The following is a 23704-nucleotide window of genomic DNA, read 5'->3' as shown; positions in this document are numbered from 1 at the left end:
GAGGTGGGGGAATCCTGCCTGCAAACCTCCCCGGGACAGGTTTTTCCCTCTTTTCCCCAGGAATTTCCCAAGGACCCCAGTTCCTCCCACCTTGGGTCACTGGGAGGAAACTCGGTCTGGTTTGATGGAGGAGTGACCCCCCCACGCTTGCACCTTCACAAGTTTTGGGGCATTTCAGAGAAAGCAAGGTCCAATTGTATTTTCAAGAGAGCCCCCAAAGCCTGGGAGGTTTTTGGGGGGCTGTTTGCCCCGGTGTGTTTGCCCAGCTTGGGGCATCCTTGGGGGTCTCCTGCATCCTCCTCCCACGACTCAGTGGCCAGAGGGAGGGGTGGAAGGCGAGGCAGGGAGGCCACGGGCTGCCTGTCCCGCAAATCGAAACCCAAATGCTGCTTTCCCAAAAGGCCCCAAATCTGACCCAAAGCTGCTGCGTCTCCAAAGTCTCTCCTCTCAAAGGAAACAACCCCAGCGAAGCTGCCCCGGGGGGGGCAGGAAGGTCCTGGGGGGAAGCCGGCTCACCCCCAGCCCACCCCACTCCTCCTGACGTATATCAGTGAGAAAAAGAGAAAGTTGGGTTTTTTTTTAAAAAAAGTACTGGATGTAAAACTTTGACAAATAATCTGGTTTCTTATGGTTTCTAATGGTTAATAAAAGTTATGTCCTGCCTCCTCCTCTCCTCCTCCTCCTCCTCCTCCGTTGCCTCCAGGACCCGTGGGTGATGTTTTGAAGCCCTGCTCGCCCCGACCTCCGCGCATCGCCAGAGCCCCCCCCGAGCGTGCACCCTTGGAGACACCCCCAGCACCCCCTCACCCTCCTTGTCGTCCCCCCCCCCCCCCCCCCCAGCAGGCCCGGGCTGCCCTGTGCACCGGCCCCAGCCCAGTTACTCTACAACCACCCCACAGCAGCCCCCCCCCCCGCACCGGCACCCACAGCCTGTGGCAGGGAGGAGGTGGGGTGGGGGGGGCGCAGACCCCTCACCCCTACTCATAACCCCAACCTTACCCCAGCCCGCCCCCCCCAACCAGCCCCACCCCTCCCCCTGCCCCTAATGCTGCCCCAAACTTCACCTTTACCCCAACCCTGCCCTCACCCCCCTGGTACCCCCACCCCTACCCCTATACCCACCCCTACACCCATCTGCACCCCAATCCCACCCCATTCCTGCCCTAATCCCACCCCCACCCCCCTCTCCACCCCCCCTCACCCCAATCCCACCCCATCCCCATCCTAACCCAACCCCCCTCCACCTCCATCCCCACCCTAATCCCACCCCAATCCCTCCCCATCCTAATCCCACCCCCCACCCCATCTCCATCCTAATCCCACCCCTTCCACCTCCATCCCCACCTCTCCCACCCCCCCTCCCCTCCCCAATCCCACCCCACCCCTACCCTTACCCACTACCTTTAGGTTTTCCCCCCTTTCCCCCTCCCTCCACCGCCCCGACGCCCCGGTGACGGGCTGCGGGGGTGGGGGGGTGGGGGGGGCGGTCCCGCTGTTTACAGCCAACACGGCGCAGCGGGCGGGGCGGGCGCGGTTGGGGCCGGGCCGGGGGGGTACAAAGGCTGAGCGGGGAGCACGGCCGGCCCCGGCCACGGTCACGGCCACGGTCACGGTCACGGTCACGGTCACGGCCATGGCCGCCGCAGCGCTCCCCGCCGCTCGGGAACAGGCCCTGGCCGCGACCCTCACCCGCGACGGCACCGGCAGCCCCAGGCTGAGTGAGTGCGGGGGGGGCACCGCACCCCTCTGTCCCCGAGCTGGGGGGCTGTGGTGGGTTCCCCGGGGTGGCGCTGGGGCGGATGGGTGACAGGGACGGGTGGGTGGTAGTGGGACAAATGGGTGACAGGGGTGGGTAGTACTGGGGCAGATGGGTGACAGGGATGGGGGGCAGTGGGGCAGATGGGTGACAGGAATGGGTGGCAGTGGGGCAGATGGGTGACAGGGACGTGTGGGTGGCAGTGGGGCAGACAGGGGTGGCAGGGATGGGTGGCACGGACAGGTGGGTGGCAGTGGGGCAGACAGGGGTGACTGGGGTGGGTGGCAGTGGGGCAGGCAGGGCCACGGGTGGGTGCTGGTGGCCCTCCATCCCCTGTGCCCCCCCCTTCCAGGGACGGGTCCCGCCTTCGCTGCCGAGCCCCTCGGGGGGAGCGCGGGGGGCTGTCGTGTCACCCCCGCAGCTGCAGGGGCTGGGGAAGATGTGTCAAACCCCCCCCCCCCCCCATCCCCGGGGGGGGGGGGGGGGGATGTCTGTGGGCTGCGGCCGATCCCGCAGCGATGCTGGGGTGCACTGGGTGCCCCTCCAGCCCCTGCGGCCCCCCCCCCCCGCCGAGGGCACGGCCGTGTGTCTGTCCTGCCACACCACACCGGGCCGGCCTCCCCTGCGCTGCACCCATGGGTGCCAGCAGCTCTGCCCGCCCCTGTCCCCCCCCCCCCCAGCCCCCAGCCCCCAGCACAGCGGGCTCAGGGGCATCGAGGGCGTTCGCCGTGACCTTGACGCTTCGCTCCCGGCTGGAAGGGGCTTTGCTGTCACCTCCCTCGTCCCCAAACCGGGTGGCTCCGGGCCGGCGCGGTCCCCGCCGCACCCTCCCGGCACGGCTGAGCTCTGCCCTCCCCCGGGTCACCCCTGGGTGACTTCTCCCCAGTTTCCACTGGGTGAGAGCCAGCCCTTGGCGCCAGGAGGGGCACTGGGTGACGGGGAGGGGGGCTACAGGGACCCGAGGGCTGGTTTTTGTCACATCGGGGGGGCCGGTCCCACCCTCCCGGGGTGGGGGTGTCCTGTGGGCACAGGCTCCTGCTGCTGCTCCTTCCTGCACCCATGGGAGACAGTTTGCTGGGCTGGGGGAGCAGCCTCGAGGGGTGACCGAGGGCAAGGACCGAGGGCTGGCACGGTGGGGCCCAACCGGCACCCGTGGGGGTGCTGGCTCGTTCTCTGTGGGTTTTCCCCTCCCTGGAGCTGGACCCACCTCGATCCAGCACCCTGGCACGCGGCTCCTGCGCTTTTCAAGGCGAAACCGCTCATTTCCATGTTTGTTTGTTTTTTTTTTTTTTTTCCTGCCCACCATGACCGCGGCCAAGTACTTGAATTATTTCAGAAGAAGCCGTGGTTTGCCCCCTCGCCTCCCCCCCCCCCCCATCGCTCGGCCCCAGACGCCAGGCTGGGACCAAGTGCCGGTGCGTGCCGTGCCCCCACCTTCCCCCCCACGCTGGTGATGCCACAGCCTCTCCCAGCCCCACAGCTGCACTGGGGGCCGGGGGTCCCGGCGAGGCACCGGGCACAGCAGCAGCTGTGGGATCCCCAGCACCCCGAGCTGGGGGGGCAGCGGGGGGCCGAGCGGGGCCGGGGGGGGCAGGGCCGGCTCTCCCGAGAGGCGGGAGAGGAATTCGCAGCCGCGAATCCATTAGCAGGAGCGAGGGGAAGAGGCACTTTGCGCCTCCCGGCCTTTGGCTTGACCCGTCTTTCTGAAAAACACTCCAGCGGGTGAGGCTGCGGCCCCCCCGCGGGCTGGGGGGGGTTGCTGTACCCTCCGTGGGCTCGGGGGGGTGGGGTTGCTGTACCCTCCGTGGGCTCGGGGGGGTGGGGTTGCTGTACCCCCCCGTGGGCTGGGGGCACTGCTTGAGCAGAGTGGGGTGCCCCATGCCCTGCCCCACAGCCCAGGATAGCCCCACGGCACAAGCACAGCCTGGGGGAGGCTCGAGGGCTGGGATGCAAAGGGACGGATGGACGGACAGATGGACGGATGGATGGGTGCAGGGATGGATGGATGGATGGATGGATGGATGGATGGATGGATGGATGGAGGAGAGGACAGATGGATGGATGGACAGATGGATGGACGGACAGATGGAGGGATGGATGGACGGATGGAGGGATGGAGGGATGGAGGGATGGATAGACAGACAGACGGATGGAGGGATGGAAGGATGGAGGGATGGATGGAGGGACGGATGGAGGGATGGATGGACGGATGGACAGATGGACGGATGGAGGGATGGATGGAGGAGAGGACAGATAGATGGATGGACGGATGGATGGATGGACCAACAGATGGATGGACAGGAGGACGGATGGATGGATGGATGGGAGGACAGAAGAATGGATGGGTGGAGGGATGGATGGATGGGAGGATGGGAGAATGGACGGGTGGATGGATGGATGGATGGCCGGATGGACAGACAGATGGGAGGATGGGAGGACAGATGGGCAGATGGACGGGTGGACAGAGAAAGCAGGAGGTCGCTGGCAGCAAGCCGGGGACCACAGCAGCTGTGCCGTGCGATAGCAGCCCGGCACGGCGGGTTTGGTGGGACGCGTCTCGGCTCCTGCTCTGCCGTGTCCCGGCCAGCCTCGTTAGCCGGGACGCTCGTTTGCAGCCGGGGTGGGACGGTGCCACCGGGACCTGCGGCCGGTGGGGTGTGGGATGCGGCGTTGCCTTCTGGGGACATGGGAAGCGGGAGAGGAGGAACCAGGGAGACCCTCAAGCCCTGGGGACCCCGGTTTGCCTCTCCTTGGGGACCGGGTGCTGCGCAGGGACCGGGTGCTGAGCCTCGTGGGGCCGCAATGCGCTGTGCCCCCAGCCCTGGTCCCCCCAGCCTCCACGCGGGAGCCGTGGGGTGCTCGTGGGGCTCCGCACCGAGTCGCAGGATGGAGGAGCGTTAAATTGTCTGGTTTTCGGTTTATCTGCCCTTCACATTCCCTGCCTCGCCAGCGGCTTGAGCTCAGTTTCAGCGGAGGAGCCCGCGGGAAGGCGCGAGCCCCTTGTGCCCATTTCCCGAGTGGAATTGGATATTTTTTTTTTTTTCACGTGTCGCTTGGCCGCTGGTGCTGGGGAGCTGGGCTTGCAGCTCTCGCAGCCCTTTGCCCCTCTCACAGCTCTGCCAGCACCTCGCCCCCATCCCCGGCGCCGCCGTGGCATCCCAGAGCTACGGCTGGGAGGGTGGGTCGGGGAGGGGACCCCCCAACCCCACGGCTCCGCTCTCCATCACTTCTCCTTTCCTTTTGGGGCCATCTCCTCCCCTCCACCTCTCGGAAGCCCTCGGTGCCTCCATCACCCTCCCGGGGCCGTGGGCCGGCAGCCCCTCTCCTCGCCTCCCTCCCCCTCCAGCCCTGTTTTGTCTGATGGAAAAATGCGACAGCAAGCCCAGCAATTTTTTTTTTTTTTTTTTAATTTAGGTTTTTTTTTTTTTTTTTTTTGGCCTCGGGTTGGCTTGTTTGGTTCACGCTCGGCTGGTCCTGCCATTCTTTGCCTTTCCTCACATGACGTGCAGGTGTGTATGGGAACCCTCGGCCGCCGGGTCCTAATTAGTGGCATAGAGTGTGACCCCCCGCCGGGCTTTTCACGGGCTCTGCCGGGCTGGGACAGGCCGGTGGGTTTGACAGCGCGGCACAAAGTGACACGAGGCACAATGGGCAGGTTTTGGAGGGGGAAAAAACGGTCACTTAGGGACTGTCGGAAAAATCCCACCGTGGCCCCGGGGCTGCCGCACTCGTCACCCGGAGCAGGATGAGGCCGCCGGGCGATGCTGGCTTTTCTGAGGGGGGGGCAGATCTGTGCCCGAAGGATGGGTCACCCCCACGGCTCTGGGGACAGGGATGAGCGGGATTTTGAGCTCAAAGCCACTGTCGGGGTCCGGATTTATGTCCCATGCCGGCTGCGACACCTCGAGCGTCGGCACGGCGTGGGGTTTTGGTTAGAAGCGAGGTGTGTGCGGGGAACGGCATCCGGGGGGGCCGGGGGGGGGGGGGGGGGATGGATGCCAGGATGCATCCAGCCGGGTGCAGAGCAGCTCACGGCCACCCCAGCGCCTTGTGCTCAGCGCACCCAGACCCCTGTGGGGACCCACGGCGGGGCCCGCTGCCCGTCGCCCTGGGGTGCTGGGTGTGGGGGGAGCGCAGTGGGATCCCCGCGGAGCTGGGGGGCACTGGAGCCCCGTCCTGCTGTGCTGGGGCGGCTCAGGACCAGCTCCACACCCACCAAGATCCCTGCCTGTGCTCTGGGCTGGGGGGGAGAAGTTTGAGGGATTTTGGGGCTATTTATCAGTCCCGTTTCCTATCTTTGCTCCAGCTTGGTTCCCTGTTGGTCCGGATGGGGAGGGGGGTGCTGGAGGCCGCGTGCAGCCCCCCCCCCCCGGTTTGTAATTTGGGATGTGCAAAGCCCCTCGGGCGGTGAGCGGGGACGAGCATCACTCGCTGCGCGCCACGGCCAAGGTGACGAATCTGTCCAAAAATTGGCGGCGAAGGTGATACCCTCGGCAGGTTTTCGGCCCCTCACCGGGGTCAGGACTGGAGCAGGACGGGGCCGGGGCTGCGCCCACCCCCCTCGCCGCCACCCCGGGACCCTCGCGGGGGTGGGCAGCCAGCCCCCCAGTGCACTTTGGAGCAGAGCCCTAAGGCGAGTGTGTCAGGCCGGGGCGGGGGGGGGGGGGTCGGGGAGCGATGCCCGGGCAGGGGCAGGGGGCTGGGGAGGGCAGGACGGGTGAGCGGGAGCAATTAGTGACGGGTGTAGTTGGGTCGGGTCCCCTTTGTCACCGGGGGCCCTTTCCCGCCCCCCCCCCCCCCCGCCCCCCCGGCCGCCGCGGTGGTTAGTAGTGCGTGAGTGTCAGGAATAACGGAGATTGCATCTGACAGGAGCTGTGAATTTGGGGCTGGGGGTGTGGAAAGGCCAGGTCAAAAGACTTTTCTCTTGGCCCCTCTCCCCCTGCCTCCCGTGCCCCCCCCTCCCCACTCCCTGACCATAACCCGCCCCCCCTCCCAGCCACTGCAGCCCACCCACCCCGCCGTTCCTCCCCTCGCTTGTTCATAACAGCTCAACATCTTAATTATCTGAATTAGTGCTTTCCTGTAGCAGGGGCTCCCCAGCCCTCCCCGCCCTTCTCCTCCTCCTCCACGTTTGGGGCAAGCAGGGGCTGGGGGGGGGGGGGGAAAGCCCTGGGGCTCCCCCCTTTTTGAAGCTGGGAGCTGCAGGTTCCTTGGTAGCAAATGAAATATTTTGCCGAAAAAAAAAAAAAAAAAATCCCCCCTCGCGTGAGGTTAATTTTTTCACAGAAGCCAAAGGCAAAGGCGGATCCCCCGGGGCAGCTGGCGAGGCGAAGCCCCTTTGGGTTTTGTGAGGGGCTTTTCGGTGGGGACGGGGGAGAACCGGGGAATCCTGGAGGAACATTATTTTTTCACCTCCCTGTTCCCTTCTCCACGGCCACGGCCGGCTGGCTGGCGGGCCATCCGCTGGAGGCCCAGGCTCCAGAAGCCTTTTCTCGCTGGGGAGGTGGTTGAGCTGCCGGGGCTGTGGACCCTCCACCTCCGGAGATCTCCAGAGCCCCGGCCGGGTCCCGGGCAGCGACCCGGCTTGGGCTTGGTCCAGAAGATCTCGAGGTCCCTGGCCACCTCCACCGTGCTGGGAATCCGAGGGCAAGCGCGGATCGTCGTCACCAGAGCCGGAGGTGACGTTGCAGGGCCCTGGGGTTACGTTTGTCCCCTCCGTCCTGGAGATGCTGATGGTGTTGCCGCCACCCCCCACAACCCATCCCCAAACTGGTTGTGGTGGGGGAGCCGGGCTGGGCAGCATGCCCTGCCTCAGTTTCCCCATCAGGAAATGAGAGGAATCGTGCTCCCCTCTCTGAGTGACGGCGGGGGGCCAATATAGGGGTGTATATATATGTGCTATTTAAGGATGGATGGAGGAAGGGAGCGAGGGATGGAAATATGGATGAGTGGATGGGTGGATGCAGAGCTGGCTGGCTGGACAGATGGATGGGTGGATGGACGGATGGATGGATGGACAGATGAGTGGACGGATAGGTGGACAGGATGGACGAATGGATGGGCAGATGCAGAGCTGGATGGGTGGAGGGGTGGATGGAGGGATGGAGGGATGGATGGCGGGATGGAGGGATGGATGGGTAGACAAATGGGTGGATGGATGGATGCAGAGCTGGATGGATGGGTGGACAGATGGACACATGGATGTACAGGTGGACGGATGGATGGGCAGATGGATGGATGCATGGAAGGATGGACGGATGGATGGATGGATGCAGAGCTGGATGGATGAGTGGATGGGCAGGTGAGTGGATGGATGGATGGATGAATGGAAAGATGGAAAGATGGATGGATGGATGGATGCAGAGCTGGATGGACAGGTGGATGGATGAATGGAAAGATGGATGGACAGATGGATGGATGCAGAGCTGGATGGTTGGATGGATGGAGGGATGGATGGAGGGATGGGTGGATGGAGGGATGGGTGGATGGAGGGATGGAGGGATGGAGGGATGGAGGGATGGGTGGGTGGATGGACGGACGGGTGGGTGGATGGACGGACGGGTGGATGGATGGACGGACGGGTGGGTGGATGGATGGACGGACGGGTGGGTGGATGGATGGACGGACGGGTGGGTGGATGGATGGACGGACGGGTGGGTGGACGGATGGACGGACGGGTGGGTGGACGGATGGACGGACGGGTGGGTGGACGGATGGACGGACGGGTGGGTGGACGGATGGACGGACGGGTGGGTGGACGGATGGGTGGACGGATGGGTGGACGGATGGGTGGACGGATGGGTGGACGGATGGGTGGACGGATGGGTGGACGGATAGGTGGATGCAGAGCTGGATGGATGGAAGGACAGATGGTCAGAGAACTTGGCCGATGATCCAGTGCCACAGCCCCGGGGCACCAGGCGGTGCTGCCAGAGGCTCCGGTGCCCTTGGCGGGAGGGGACAGCGCGGTGCCGTGGAAGGGAAGCCAGGAGGGTCCCCAGGGGGCTGGCAGCCAGCGGGGCAGGGCCGGAGACCACCCTGCTCGGGGGAGAGGGACGAGCCCCGTGGCCCTGTCCCGCGTGGGTGGCTCCCCACCAGCTGGGGCTGCGGAGGAGACGTGGGGAGAGAAGAAAAGAGCCCAACAAAACCTCCCAGGGGAAGGGAGGCGGGCGAGGCAGCGGCGGCGGATATTTGTGAAGGGGTTGGAAGGGGAAATAAAAGGCAGAATGGTCACTTTGGGAATAAAGGAGACAAAAGGGAGCGAGGTTGGCGGCGGAGAGCCGGCTCCCGGCGTGCCAGCCCCACAGGCTGCTGAATGGGCAACCAGCAGGAACTGGGCGTAATTGGGTAACGGGGAGAAGGCTAATTGCAAAAACGGCAGGGATTACCGGCACCGCCAGCGTCCGTTCCGGGAAACAGGCTGGGAGGGGGAAGGGGGATGCTGGGGGCCTGGTCATGCCCTGGGAGGGGGACCCCACGTTGGGCTGTGGGGTGGCCGGGGATGGGTGCTCCCCGGCGTGGCCGGCAAGGGCCAAACGGGACCCGTTCCCTTAGAAACGGAGTTGCCGGGGCGTGGGGACCCGCATCCCGCTGCCGTGGCGCTGGACCACCCATCCCCGCGGCCGGCGGGAGGGAGGCCGGCGAGCTCGCCAGCTGGCCCGGACCCTCCAATCCGATTAGGATCATGAGTAAATCAGAGAACCCGGTGTGAGAAGCGAGGGCAGAGGGATGAAAGGGCCCGGCGGGGTCAGCGAAGCCGGGGCAGGCGTTACGGCGTTTGACACATCGGTAAAATGATGGAGGAGCTGGATCAGGGCACCCCCCCCCCCCCCTCCCCGGCACCTGCACTCGCCTGGGAAGCTGCTCCTGACCCGCGGGGTGTGTGTCCCCCCCCGCCTTGGGGACGTGCCGCCTCTCACTGGGCTCGTACAGGGGTTCATCCCCACTTGTCACCCTTGTGTTTAACGGCCCCGGTGCCTCCCTGCCCCGCGGTTATCCCCGGGGTTGTTTTTGGAGAACTCGCGGCCCCAGCACCCTCATTTCCTCACGCCGTGCGAGCCCCCCCAGCACCCTGAGCCCTCATCCCGAATCGCGGGGTCCCAGGCCGGCACCCCATGGCACCGCCACTCCGCACCCCCCAAAGGCAGGACCGGGCTGGGTGCTCAGACCTCGCCTCGGCAGTGGCGACCCCCGAAAATTCATCCCGCTCAGCAGCACCCAGCCGGGATCCGCCATCCCCGGGGTGTCCCCTGGGGACCGGGGGTGACCTCCTGGGGTGCCCTGCTGGGAAGGGAACTGGGACTTGTAGGAGCTACTGGAGTGGCCAGCGGGTCACCGGGCTGCGGTGCCACCGGGGTGGGGTTGCCCAAGGTTGGGGAGCGATCCTGGTGCTGCTCGGGGAGCGGGGGGGGGGGGGTGTTTGAGCTGCGGGACGGGGGGGACGGTGCTCATCCCGGGTCTGAAAGCTGCCGGTTGTGGCAGCATCCCCGGCCGTGGCATCCCCGCTGTCACCGGGCACGGTGGCAGGAGCCACCACGGAGCAGAGCTGGGGGAGAGGGGGGGTGTGGGGGGGTGACACACGGACCCAATCTTGCCTTCGTTGTGCTGCAGGCAGCGACTGGGGGGGGGACACAGCAGCTGGGGGGTGCGAAACAGTGTCCTTCACAGCCCGGGTGGGGACAAGGGAGGCACCAGGGTGTCCCTGGGCCGGGGGGGGGGGTGTCCCGCAGTGGGAGAAGGTGGGGGGTGATGGCCCATTTTTGGGTGGAAACTGCCCCCCCCCCCCCCCCGCCATCTGCACTGCCCATGGCCCTGGCTCTGGGATCCCTGGCAGGATCTGGCTCTTGTGACTTGCTTATATTTTTTTTTTTTTCCCACAAAATACATTTTTTTTTCCACAAAAAGGTTTTTTATTATGGGTTTTGTTTTATTTTTTTTTATTTATTTTATTTTGGTTTTGTTTTGTTTTATTTTGGTTTTTGTTTTGTTGGTTTTGTTTGTTCGTTTTGCTTTATTTTGTTTTATTTTATTTTGTTTTGTTTTGCTTTGCTTTGCTTTGCTTTGTTTATAACACAAAGTGTTGGTGCTATGAAAAACTGTGCTCGGAAAGAGCAAATATTGACTTGTAGAAAGCTTCTCGGTTTGCTGCCCGGGCCAGATCCTGCCCTGCCGAGGCCATGGCCCCCCCCCCCCCCCAGCACCCACAGTTTGGGGGTACCGATGCCGGGAGTGGGGTGGGAGCAGCCCCAGCTGGGGGGGGCTCACAGTGTGTCCTTCCCCCCCCCCAGCCTACCAGACGGTGTGCGGTGTCAACGGGCCCCTGGTCGTGCTGGACAATGTGAAGGTAGGACCCCACGGGTGACACGGGGACCCCGTGACGGTGTCGCTTGGGGCGGTGCGGGGACCTGGCCGCCGGCCCCCTGGGGGTGCCGTGGGGGAGCGTGTGTCGCCTGTCCCCAGCGCTGTCCCCTCCTCTCGGGGTCTCTCAGCCATCTCCGAGCTCCCTCCTCTGGACGCGGCGGGCAGCAGAGCCCGTGTGCCGGCCCGCACACGCGTGGGAGTGTTCCAAGCACGCGTGTCAGCGTGTGCGCAGGCATGGGGACACGGGGGAGCGGGCGGGTGGCCGTGTGTCCCACTGCACCCAGGTACCTGCTGTCCCCTGTGCCCCTTCCTGAGCTCCATCCCTTGTCCCCTGTCCCCTGTGCCCCTTCCTGAGCTCCATCCCCTGTCCCCTGTCCCCTGTGCCCCTGCCCCATCTCCATCCCATGTCCCCTGTCCCCTGTGCCCCTTCCTGAGCTCCATCCCTTGTCCCCTGTCCCCTGTGCCCCTTCCTGAGCTCCATCCCCTGTCCCCTGTCCCCTGTGCCCCTTCCTGAGCTCCATCCCCTGTCCCCTGTCCCCTGTGCCCCTTCCTGAGCTCCATCCCCTGTCCCCTGTCCCCTGTGCCCCTTCCTGAGCTCCATCCCTTGTCCCCTGTCCCCTGTGCCCCTTCCTGAGCTCCATCCCCTGTCCCCTGTCCCCTGTGCCCCTTCCTGAGCTCCATCCCCTGTCCCCTGTCCCCTGTGCCCCTTCCTGAGCTCCATCCCCTGTCCCCTGTCCCCTGTGCCCCTTCCTGAGCTCCATCCCTTGTCCCCTGTCCCCTCTGTCCTTGTCCGAGCTCCGTCCCTGTCCCCTTTGTGCCTTTCCAAGCTCTGACTCCTGTCCCTTGTGCCCCTTCCTGAGCTCTTGTCCCCTGTCCCCTGTGCCCCTTCCTGAGCTCCATCCCTTGTCCCCTGTCCCCTGTGCCCCTGCCCAAGCTCTGGCTCTTGTCCCCTGTCCCCTGTGCCCCTTTCTGAGCTCTGGCTCTTGTCCCCTGTCCCCTGTGCACCTTCCGGAGCTCCATCCCCTGTCCCCTGTCCTCTGTGCCTTTGCCCAAGCTTCATCCCCTGTCCCCTGTGCCCCTGCCTGAGCTCCGGCTCCTGTCCCCTGTCCCTTGTGCTCCTTCCTGAGCTCTGGTTCCTGTCCCTTGTCCCCCTGCCCGAGCTCCATCCCACCTCCCCGTGCCCCTGCCCAAGCTCCATCCCCTGTCCCTTGTGCCCCTGCCCACTCCTGGCTCCATCCAGGACCCTGCTCTGAGCGAGGCCACAGCCCAACCCGTCCCCCCGGGTGGCACCTTGGTGGCACCCTGCCTGTCCCCACTCCCAGCGCAGGGGCTGGGTTCCTTTGGGTGGGTGCTGGGGGACTCGGCACCCCCGTGGCCCGGCCGGCTGGGACCCTCCGAGGGGCTTTGCTGACCGGCGGCTTATTTCTGTGGCCCCTTTCACACCCAGCCCGGCAGGACGGAAATTAATAAGCTCAATTAAAGAGCCAGACCGTGGCGGGTGTTTCCTTTGCTTTGTTGTCCTTTATGCAAAGGTCTTTATAGAAGAATTAAAGTCCAAAGTTCACAGTGCCAGAGCCAGCCTGGGTGGCTGGGAGGGAGCAGGAGGAGGAGGAGGAGGAGGAGGAGGAGGAAGAGCACAGGGTGTGCTGGGCAGGCAGCGTGGCTCGTGGAGCGAAGCCCCTTGGACGTTGTCCCCAGAGCAGGATGTGTCCCTCCTCCAAGGGGCTGCAGAAGAGACCCCTCCACCCCTCCCAGGGGTCCCAGCTGGGTGGGGGGGCCAGGGAGGTCGGTGGGTGTCCCTGGGGGGGGGGCTGTGGCTCTCGCCCCCCGCCGTGGGTGCTGGGTCCCACTCACCCCCCCCCCCCGGCCGATGTGAGGTAGCGGCAGCGTGATCCCCAACTTAACCTTCCCCAGCTCGGGGGGGGGGGTCACAGGGGATCTGCTGGCTCCCTGGGGTCTCGAGCGATGTGGGGTCTCTGTCCTGTGGGGGCTGGCAGTGAGGGGGGGTCCCCGACGGATGCCACCAGCTCTGCAGGGGGTGTGTGTTTATCTGGGGCTGTGGAAGCTCTCAGAGACGTTGCTTTCTGGGGGTGCTGGATCTGAGAGCACCCCTTGGGGGGCGGGGGGCACCCCGCAACGCTGGGGAAACTGAGGCACAGAGCAGTGCCATGGCCTGGCGAGCGCTCCGGGATGGGGCAGGGGAGGCAGCGCCTTCCCCCCGATCCCTCCTCCTGCCGGGGCTGGCGGTGGGCATCAGCATCAGCTGCTGAATGTGTGTGTCCCCCCCCCCCGCCCGCCCCGCGGTGTTCGGTGGCTGCAGGGAGCACCAACCCACCCCCCCCCGGGAGGGGAAACTGAGGCAGCACTGGCAGACAGGCCCGTGCAGGCAGGGCTGGTGGGCAGGGGCTGCAAGGGGTGGGTCGGGGTGGGGCGAGGAGGGGGGAAAAGGGGGGTGTTTCCCCCCCCCATCTCACCTTGACCCTGTCCCTACAGTTTGCCCAGTACGCCGAGATCGTGAACTTCATGCTGCCCAACGGCACCAGCCGCAGTGGGCAGGTCCTGGAGGTGATGGGCTCCAAAGCCATCGTCCAGGTGAGCCCGGGGGACACACACACACACACACACACACGTGGAGGCGGGGGGACACGCGTGGGTGCTGCACGACCTGGGGGGTCTATCCCCCTCCCGTGGTGGCTGGACCCTCCTACCATCACCCCACGGCCCCCAGCGCTCCCCAGGGCTGGCACCGGGGCAGGCAGTGGGTTCTTGGGGTGCCCCCCCCGCCAAAACTGGGGGTTTCACCGCCAGCACCGTGGCCGTTTGGGACTGTCCTGCCCAATTAGCCTGGGTGTCCCGTCCCCCCCCCACCTAGGGCTCGGGGTGGCCGCCCAAACCTCGCTCCTCTAAAGCCGCCCGGACCTCTGCAGCGCCCTTTTAATCCTATTAGGGAGTCAGTCTCGGGAAGGGAGGGGAAAAAAAAAATAAAAAAAAGGAAAAAAAAAAAAAAAGAGGGGGGAAAAAAGAGCCTTTTGCAGCAGCAGCAGCTTTGTCGGGGGCTGACCTGCGGGCACCTGTGTGCACCCGGGTGCCGCGGCCATCACCCGCCCTCGGGCCTGCCGGCTGGGTGCTCCCGGGCCACACGGCTCTAATTAAAGCAACGAGCTGGAGGTTAATGAAGACAAACGGTGTCAAATATTATACCGATCCCGATGCCTTCGGTTGCTCTGCCCTGCCCGGGGCCCTACTGCCGTGCTCGGTGCATTAACGAGAACGCAGCCCCCCCACCCCCCGGAACCCCCCGCCTGAGCCAAATCCCCTCAGAACGGAGTTTTCCCAACCCTGGGGTCTCTCCCCCTTTTTCATCACCTCTCCCTGATGAGTTTTTCGGGTGACCACGGGCCACGTCACCTCCCCACAGAGAGCCCGGCCACCCCCGAGCCTGCCCCCCCCCTGCACCCACTAATCCCAGCTCACTGCCACCCCCTCACCTCTTGCCCCGGGGTCTCCGCAGGTTTTTGAGGGCACATCAGGGATCGATGCCAAGAAGACCTCCTGCGAGTTTATGGGGGACATCCTCCGCACCCCGGTGTCTGAGGACATGCTGGGTAAGCCCAACCTGCCGCTGAGCCCGGACACAGCTCGGTGCACGGGTGGTGGGGGAACCCAGGCACGGGGCAGCTGCGGGGGGGGACACGGGACACACAGGCACTTTGGGGGTGCTGGGGGGGGGGGGGGGGCGGTTTAGCTCTGCGGCTGCACATCCCCGGGCACGCTCTCCCGTCCCAGAGGAGTCACAGCCAGCGTGGAGGGATGGTGACGGTCACCCTCACACAGGGCCAAAACATCCCCTTGCGCCCACTCTGCCCAGTTATCCCAGGAGCAAGAGCCTGGCGGAGGAGGTTTCCCTGGGTGCGGATGGGGGGGGGGGGGGGGGCTTCAGGAGTGGTTGTGCCGTTAGCACTCTCATTACCTTGACCTTGGGAGAGCTGGGGGGCTGCCCAACATCTTCCCAGCCCGTGCTGGTCGCTGCCTAAGATGTGACCAGGCGTGAGGATGATGCAGAGGGGGACCGGCCACCCCCCGTCCCCACGGGGACACCCGCCCGGTCAGAGCTGGGTGCTGACAGACACCCCCCCCACCCCCGCAACAGCCTCCCCTGGGGTTGTTCAAGTTCACCCCCCAAACCGTGTTAGAGTGTCCTGGGGGCCCCCCGGCCACCCCCGGGGGGGCTCGCAGGGGTCCCGGCTGGTGACGGCACTCGCTGGGGTCCCGGCGGAGGGTCCTTGGCTGACGCACGGGCTCGGTCCCCGGTCGGGGGCCGGTGTCTCCTGCCATCTCCTTCCCGTCTGCGCCGGCAGCGAGACCCGGCCGGAGCAAAGGGCAGCGGGAAAGGGCAGCCCGGTTGGTGGGGGCGGGGGGGGGACACACACACACAAGCATCGGGCACGGTATGGCAGCACACAGTGACAGCTCGACAGGCCCCGGCCCCCCCCCAGCAGCGGGCGGGGAGCCCCCCGCTCCTTTCCCAAGCAAACCAGGGTCCCCATACAGTCAGGGTGTGAACCCCCCGAGTCCATCCCAAGCTGTCCCCGCTGCTCCCCAACCCTCCCTACCCCAGTTTGGGGAGGGGGGTGGGATGTTTCCCTTCTTCCCCCCCCCCCCCCCCAACTAGGCTGGGGTCCCCCAGGTGCCCCTCGCCTCCCCTCGGCCCCTCTTTGTGCCGAACGAAGCGGCTGCGAGCGCCAAGGCTACTGACCTTTCATGCTCCACGCTCCCGCGCCCCGGCCCCGCCGTCAGCTTGATCGGCTCTGACAACGCCGATGCTCCCCTGGTCCCCGGCGGGGACCGGGGGAAGGTCCCACAGGGGTGGCAGAGGCACGGGGAGGGGGGGTGTGCCGAGGGGGGGGGGGGTACGGGGCAGGGGGGCAGGCACACCGGCTTCGCTGCCATCGATCCCACAGCTCGGAGCCGGTCGATGAGGATGAGGGCGAACGGTGATGAAGTAGCTCGCCGGGAGCACTTGTGCCCCCCTCCCCCCGCACCCGGGGGGGGGTGGTGGTGGGGTTTTGGTGTGTCCCGTCCCCCCACCCCCCCCTTTCATGGGAGCTGGGGACGGACCCCAAGGAGGGGGGTGATGGTGGGTGGCTTTTGGGAACCCGGCCCTGTGTGCGGGTGTCTTCCCCCCCCCCCCCGGGGGTTGTGGTGTCACCTTGGGCGACACCCTTGGTGTCACCTTGGGTGACACACTCCCTGCCCTGCCCCACACAGTGCCACGGGAACACCTCAGCCCCCGGCTGTGTCCGCAGCCCCCCCCCCCCCCCCCAGCACCGGTACCCCCCATCCCCTCTGGGGCGGCTGGGATGTCCTGCAGCACCCGTGGGTGCCCTTCGTCTCCTGGGTTTCCCCACAACCGGGGTGTACTCCGCAGGAAGCCCCCGGGTGCCCCCTCACGCCGCGGGGGGGGCTCGTAGGGAAACGCACCGGCACTGGGGACCGGGAGCAGGATGGAATCCCTGCCCTCCGGCCGTGGCGCAGGCAGCTGCCGGCTCGCAGGGCTGGCCGCCAGCCTGGCTCGCCCTCCTCCTTGGCTACCGGGTTCCAGCGGAGGACCAGCAGCTCTCTCCTTACAGGTCGGGTCTTCAACGGCTCCGCCAAACCCATCGACAGCGGCCCCGCGGTGCTGGCCGAGGATTTCCTGGACATTAACGGTGACGGCTCCGGGCGCCGCGTTTGCTTTGCCGGCTCCTTCCACCAGCCGCGGGTGATGCCGGAGGGTCTCGGGGCGGGGGGGGGGATAACGCCATGTCCTGATGGCCAGAGCAACCCCCCCTCCCCCTCCTCCCCCGCCCCCAGCTCCCGGGGGGGTTCCATCCATCCCCAAAGTGGGGGTGCGGGTGCTGGGGTGGTGCCTGGTGAGCCCGTCCCACCCCGGGGCTGGTGCTGGGTGGCTGCACTGGTCCAGGAGCGTGCTTCCTCCGTAGCTCCGGAACCTCATGCCTAATTTTTAGCACCAAGCGGGGTGTTTTGGGGTGCCCCCACAGACACCTCATTTCCCTTTCCCGTCCCAGGGCAGCCCATCAACCCCCACAGCCGCATCTACCCCGAGGAGATGATCCAGACTGGGATCTCGCCCATCGATGTGATGAACAGCATCGCCCGGGGCCAGAAGATCCCCATCTTCTCCGCTGCTGGTCTCCCCCATAATGAGGTGGGTCCCCACGGGGTGCTGAGCCCCCTCAGTGCCCCCCCGGCAGCAGGAGGAGGAGGATGAAGGAGGCAGCACAGGGGGATTTGGGAGGGCTGGAGCCTGTCTCTTGGTCTCTCCTCTCCCTGCTGTGCTCTGGCTCCCTGCTCGGCTCTGCGGGGCCGGACCCACATTTTGGGGTGTCTGTTGTGTTCCCCGACCCTCCCAGCCACTCAGGGTGCTGGGCTGGTGCGCGCAGGAGAAGGGAAGCTCGCGTTCCCTCGTGCCTCGGTTTCCCCATCTGCGCAGCAAAGGGTAAAGCAAACCCCCGCTGTGCCCAGCGCTGCGCTTGGGGGGGAGGAAGAGCTCTGGGCTGGTGTGGGGTGCCCGAGCCCATGGGGGGGGGGGGGGTACAGACCACCCTATGGCCTCACGAGCGCGGCCGTGCCGGGTGGGCGAAGCAGGAGGTGCTGGAAATAGCAGCCTGATCCACGGGCAGCACCGCCCCGGCCCCCCCCCCCCCCCCCCCCCCCCCTTCCATGCCCCCCCCCTCGGCACAGACGGTGATGCGATGGGACGGAAAACCAGCCCTGACAGATCGGGAGCGACAGAGGAGGGTGACCACGGTCAAGTCCAACGGGTGCTGTGCCACGGCAAGAGGGCACGGCTGGCTGAGGGTGGGGGGGCCCCATTCCCCCCCCCCCCAACCATGGGGCACCCACCCTGCGGGCTGGGTGGGCAACTGGGGGTGCTGGTGCCTGTCCTGGGCTGCTCTGTCCTTTGCTGATTCCTTTTTATCTTATCTCCATCCTCTGCCTCCCTCGCTGCTGCGGGGGCCATATCCTGGTCCTGGGGTGGGCGTTGTGGCCCCTCTGGGGTGGGGGGGGGACACCCACGTGGTGGTGGTGGGGAGGGACATGGTTGGGCTGCCCCCCTGCTCCTGTCCCGCTGCAGATCGCCGCGCAGATCTGCCGGCAGGCCGGGCTGGTGAAGAAGTCCAAGGACGTGGTGGACTACCACGAGGACAACTTCGCCATCGTCTTCGCTGCCATGGGGGTGAGTCGGTCCCGGGACAGGGCAGCCCAGACGCCCACGGGGAGCCCCAAATTACGCGGGACGTGTCGGCAGCCTTGCTGCCACCTCCCTGCACCGCCTCGTCCCCTGCCTGCCTCAGTTTCCCCGGCCACGAAGCCGCCGCACTCCTGCTGACCGGCCTCTCCTCCCGCCCGGGCAGGTCAACATGGAGACGGCTCGCTTCTTCAAGTCGGACTTCGAGGAGAATGGCTCCATGGAGAACGTGTGCCTCTTCCTCAACCTGGCCAACGACCCCACGTGAGTCAGCCCCACATCTTCGGCACGCAGCTCTCCACCTCCTCCCCCTCTTCTTCCACTTCTTCCTCCTTCTTCTCCTCCTCCTTTCTCCTTCTTCTCCTTCTCTTCCTCCTCCTTTCTCCTCCTTCTTCTCCTTCTTTCTTTTTTTTCCTTCTCTTTCTCCTTCTCCTTCTCTTCCTTCTCCTTCTTTCTCCTTTTTTCTCCTCCTTCTCCTTCTCCTTCTCCTTCTCCTTCTCCTTCTCCTTCTCCTTCTTTCTTTTTGTTCCTTCTCTTTCTCCTTCTCCTTCTCTTCCTTCTCCTTCTTTCTCCTTTTTTCTCCTCCTTCTCCTTCTCCTTCTCCTTCTCCTTCTCCTTCTCCTTCTCCTTCTCCTTCTCCTTCTCCTTCTCCTTCTCCTTCTCCTTCTCCTTCTCCTTCTCCTTCTCCTTCTCCTTCTCCTTCTCCTTCTCCTTCTCCTTCTCCTTCTCTTTCTCCTTCTCCTTCTTCACCTTCTCCTCCTTCTCCTTTCTCCTTCTTCCCCTTTCCCTTTCCCTTTCCCTTTCCCTTCTCCTTTCTTCTCTCCTCCCACTGAGGACTCGATCCATCTCGGGTGGATCTAGGTGCAGGTGATGATGCTGGGTGCAGCTGGGAGCCATTAAAGTCCTGCCATGCCTGGGAACCCCAAAGGCTGCGGGTCCCCCCACTCCCCAGGGGCCAGCCCCACTCCTGGGTGCTGCCAGCCCTGCCCTGAGCAACGGGCCCATCCTGCACGGTGCTGAGTCCCTCAGGCTCCTCCATGTGCTCTCCTGGCACCCCCCAAATCTGCCTCTGAGCTGGGACCGGGAGCAGCCTCTGGTGCGGTTCAGTGAGGGGCACTGTGGGGGTGCAGGGGGTGCTGGGCTCTGCCGGCTGTGCTCTGAACTGTCCCACGCACTGCTGGGCTGGGGGACCCCCTTGGTGAGATTGGGGGACCCCCCTCAGATGGGCTGAGGCATTTGTCCAGGGGTCTGCTGGCAACAAACCCAGCCAGATTTTGGGTCCCCATCCCTTCCTGGGTGAGCTGCAGCTGCCTCCCTCCTCCTCCTCCTCCTCCTCCCCGGCCATCGCCCGGCCCCAGCTCAGGGACCCCAAGATGTGGGGTGCCCGGGCGGGTGCCTGGTCCCCCCTGCCGACAGCCTGGCATGCTGCAGGGAGGCCGTGCGGCTCTGCGGGGTTGGGGATTGGGATTTGGGGGTGCCCACCGTGTCCCCCTGGCAGGATCGAGCGGATCATAACCCCCCGCCTGGCCCTGACCACGGCTGAGTTCCTCGCCTACCAGTGCGAGAAGCACGTGCTGGTGATCCTGACGGACATGAGCTCCTACGCCGAGGCCCTGCGGGAGGTCAGCGCCTGTCCCTGGGGTCCCTCCGGTCCCCCGTGTCCTCCCCGTGTGGCTGAGGATCGGGACTGCCCTGTTGGGGTGCACCCAGGGTGCTCGGGATGCCCGGGGTGCCCAGGGTGCTTGGGATATTTGGGATGTACATGGTGTTTGGGGTGTCCAGGACGCCCGGGGTGCTTGGGGTGCCCAGGGTTTTGGGGGGTGTTTGGGATGCCTGAGGTGCTCAGGGTGCCCAGGTTGCTCGGGGTGCCCAGGGCGCTGGGGGTGTTTGGGATGCCTGGGATGCTCAAGGTGCCTGGGGTGCTCAGGGTGCCCAGGGTGCTGCAGGTGCCCAGGGTGCTGGGAGTGTTTGGGATGCCTGGGGTGCTCAGGGTGCTGGGGGCGCTCAGGGTGCTGGGGTTGCTCAGGGTGCCCGGGGTGCTCAGGGTGCCCAGGGTGCTTCAGGTGCCCAGGGTGCTGGGGGCGCTCAGGGTGCTGGGGGCGCTCAGGGTGCTGGGGGTGCTCAGAGTGCCTGGGGTGCTGGGGGCACTCAGGGTGCTGGGGGTGCTCAGGGTGCCCAGGGTGCTCAGGGTGCCCAGGGTGCTTCAGGTGCCCAGGGTGCTGGGGGCGCTCAGGGTGCTGGGGGTGCTCAGGGTGCCTGGGGTGCTGGGGGCACTCAGGGTGCTGGGGATGCTCAGGGTGCCCAGGGTGCTCAGGGTGCTCAGGGTGCTTCAGGTGCCCAGGGTGCTGGGGGCGCTCAGGGTGCTGGGGGTGCTCAGAGTGCCTGGGGTGCTGGGGGCACTCAGGGTGCTGGGGGTGCTCAGGGTGCCCAGGGTGCTCAGGGTGCTCAGGGTGCTTCAGGTGCCTAGGGTGCTGGGGGCACTCAGGGTGCTGGGGGTGCTCAGAGTACCTGGGGTGCTGGGGGCACTCAGGGTGCTGGGGGTGCTCAGGGTGCCCAGGGTGCTGGGAGTGTTTGGGATGCCTGGGGTGCTCAGAGTGCCCGGGGTGCTGGGGGTGCTTGGGGTGCCCAGGGTCCTTGGGGTGTTTGGGATGCCTGGGGTGTCCAGGCTGCTTGCGGTGCTCAGGGTGCCCAGGATGCCTGGGGTGCTCGGGGTGCCCAGGGTGCTGGGGGCGTTCGGGATGCCTGGGGTGCTGGGGCTACTTGGGGTGCTTGACCCCCCGCCCCCCCCCCCAGCACTCCCGCCAGCCCCCCCCGTCCCGCAGGTCTCAGCAGCCCGGGAGGAGGTGCCCGGCCGCCGCGGCTTCCCCGGCTACATGTACACCGACCTGGCCACCATCTACGAGCGGGCCGGGCGCGTGGAGGGCAGGAACGGCTCCATCACGCAGATCCCCATCCTGACCATGCCCAACGACGGTCAGCGGCCCCGGGGGACAGGGGAGTCCCCGCGGGGTGTGCGGTGCCACCGCTGTGCCCGCACCGGGGAACCACAGGGCCGGGAAATGCCAAACTGTTTTGTTTGAACAAGTTTCAGGGGAGCTTGGGGGGAATCGATTGCGGTAGCGAAGCTCGCTGGGACGCTTTGGGGTTGTTTTTTATCTCCAAGTCGTCCCTCTGGGCTGTGCCCAGCTGGACCAGAGTGCTGGTTTCAGGCCCAAGGATGGAGGGGGCACTCAGGCCTGGGGGGTGCGTGCAGGTGTGGGGGTGCACGCACCCATGGGCAAATCGAAACCGGGCAGTTCTCTGCCTGGGGAGGGGGGAACCGGCTCTTGCTCACAACCGCAGGCTGGTGCAGCTTCCCTGGGGCTCCGGTCCCCCCCCCCGGCACAGGGCACAGCCACGTCCCGTGCCCGGCCAAGCAGCCAGATGCACTTTTGGGGCTCACACCACCCTGTTTTTCCCCCAGACATCACCCACCCCATCCCCGACCTGACAGGTTTCATCACCGAGGGGCAGATTTACGTCGACCGGCAGCTCCACAACAGGCAGGTTCGTTCCTGGCTCCCTTCCCGGCTCCGTGACCCGCCCCCCCCAGGAGCACCCAGATGGGGGGTGCCCAGGGGAAGGGGGGAGCCCGAAGCGGGGGCAGCGATCCCCTTGCCTACACGGGGATGCCTGGCAGCGGGTGATTGTGTGTGTGGGGGGGTCCCTCTTGCCCTGCAGATCTACCCCCCCATCAACGTGCTGCCCTCCCTCTCCCGCCTGATGAAGTCGGCCATCGGGGAGGGCATGACCAGGAAGGACCACGGGGACGTCTCCAACCAGCTGGTAAGGGATGATGATGATGATGATGATGGGAGGGGGGGGAATTTGGGGAATTTGTCCCTTCAGAGCCCTCCTCCCCGTGCTCGGGGCTGAGATCTTGGTGCTCTTGGCCGTGATGGGCCTGAGACATTATTTTTTGGCATCTCCTTGACGTGGGGCAGAGTTGGAAGTCCAGGGGATGCAAAGCCCCAGAACGGGGGCAGAGCTGTGGCATGGCCTGCTGCGGGAATCCCAGGCTGACAGCAAGCTGGATTCTTTCCATGCAGCCTATATTATTCTGTAGAACAGAATTATACATAATTGTGGCTGCGGCAGAGAGCGGAGGGCTTTGAAAAGTGCCTGCGAACCGAGGCCCTGCTCGGGGTGTCCCCGAGGCGTGGGGTGACACAGCTGGGCAGCAAACGGCCGAGCGAAGGCTGTTGGTGGGGACACACACACACACTCACGGGGACCCGCGCTGCCTCCCCCTGCTCTGCCTGCCCGGCGGGTTGCACAGAGCGTCCGTCTGTCCTGACCGTCCCGCAGTACGCCTGCTACGCCATCGGGAAGGACGTGCAGGCGATGAAGGCGGTGGTGGGGGAAGAAGCGCTCTCGCCCGACGACCTGCTCTACCTGGAGTTCCTGCAGAAGTTCGAGAAGCAGTTCATCACCCAGGGTGAGGCGGCTGGGGGGGGGGTGGGGGGTTTGGGGACTGGTCCAGACCCCCAGCGTCTCCCCCCGGCTCCTGCACCCCCCTAACCCGCATCTCTTCCCAGGCCCCTACGAGAACCGGAGCATCTTCGAGTCGCTGGACATCGGCTGGCAGCTCCTGCGCATCTTCCCCAAGCAGCTGCTGAAGCGCATCCCCGAGAGCATCCTGGCTGAGTATTACCCACGCGAGGCCACGGCGCCGGGCCAGGGGCCGGCCAGCACGGCCCTCTGACCCCCCCCCCCCCAGCCTCAGGGCTGAGCCCCTCGGCTTTGGGGGAGCAGCCTCGCCTCCCCTAAACCTCTATGGAGCACCCAAAGCCGGTGGGGCCGGGTGGGCTTTGCTGCTGGGAGGGCGCGGAGGGCTGCGGGGTCTCAGCCCCGGGCATCCCGACGCAGTGACAAACCCTTCTTGCTCAATAAAACCAGTGCGGTCACCAACCAAACCCCCTCTGTGTGTGCTCTTGTGCTCCCCACCGCCACCGTTTCCCCCCCACACCCTGGGCCCCCGGTCCATCCCCCCCCCCCCCCGACCTCGGGCACGCTGCCCGGTGCAGGCAGAGCTCCGAAGCCGCCCGAGCTGGCATCTCCTCAAACCCCGGCATTTTTCAATTTTAAGATGATGTGGGAGGTGTAAAGGCCGTGAGGTGGGGGGGGGGGGGGGGGGGCGTTTGCTGCAGAGCTGCTCGGCGGTGTCAGAGTTGAAGTTGGACTCAATCTTGAAGGGCTTTTTCCACCCCAACGGTTCCGTGCCTCCAGCATCTCGCTGGGTCGAAGCGACGCGTGGCCGGGGCTGAGCCGGTTTCGGTTCCTCGTGCTTTTTGCAC

The 23704-nt window shown here is 65.8% G+C and overlaps 1 protein-coding gene across 2 annotated transcripts; it reads left to right on the top strand.

The window, feature by feature from the left end:
• Nucleotides 1-1554: 1554 nt before the first annotated feature.
• LOC116961795 (V-type proton ATPase subunit B, kidney isoform) lies at nucleotides 1555-23323 on the top strand. Of its 2 annotated transcripts, XM_042807586.1 has the most exons (14): nucleotides 1555-1718; nucleotides 11044-11099; nucleotides 13610-13708; nucleotides 14628-14721; nucleotides 16747-16824; nucleotides 17185-17324; nucleotides 18255-18356; nucleotides 18535-18632; nucleotides 19867-19990; nucleotides 21191-21341; nucleotides 21832-21914; nucleotides 22089-22193; nucleotides 22716-22845; nucleotides 22946-23323. In XM_042807586.1, exons 1-14 carry the CDS (start codon nucleotides 1634-1636, stop codon nucleotides 23110-23112), a joined length of 1512 nt encoding a protein of 503 aa, XP_042663520.1. In that variant the 5' UTR covers nucleotides 1555-1633; the 3' UTR covers nucleotides 23113-23323. The 2 variants fall into 2 exon arrangements, with proteins under 2 accessions (XP_042663520.1, XP_042663521.1); XM_042807587.1 differs by lacking the exon at nucleotides 11044-11099 and having other exon boundaries at nucleotides 1617-1718.
• Nucleotides 23324-23704: the final 381 nt, after the last annotated feature.

This window comes from Tyto alba, unplaced genomic scaffold (genome assembly GCF_018691265.1).
Source record: "Tyto alba isolate M040663 unplaced genomic scaffold, T.alba_DEE_v4.0 Super-Scaffold_6, whole genome shotgun sequence".
Lineage (NCBI taxonomy): Eukaryota > Metazoa > Chordata > Aves > Strigiformes > Tytonidae > Tyto > Tyto alba.
The sequence above is the reverse complement of the archived record's forward strand: the minus strand, read 5'-3'. Positions and strand labels throughout refer to the sequence as shown.

Excerpts from the sequence above, each read along its gene's own strand:
- LOC116961795 (XM_042807586.1), top strand. The coding sequence starts at position 1,634 with ATGGCCGCCGCAGCGCTCCCCGCCGCTCGGGAACAGGCCCTGGCCGCG. Across the intron at positions 14,722-16,746 it reads GGTGTCTGAGGACATGCTGG|GTCGGGTCTTCAACGGCTCC; the intron begins GTAAGCCCAACC and ends CTCTCCTTACAG. Across the intron at positions 22,846-22,945 it reads GAAGCAGTTCATCACCCAGG|GCCCCTACGAGAACCGGAGC; the intron begins GTGAGGCGGCTG and ends ATCTCTTCCCAG.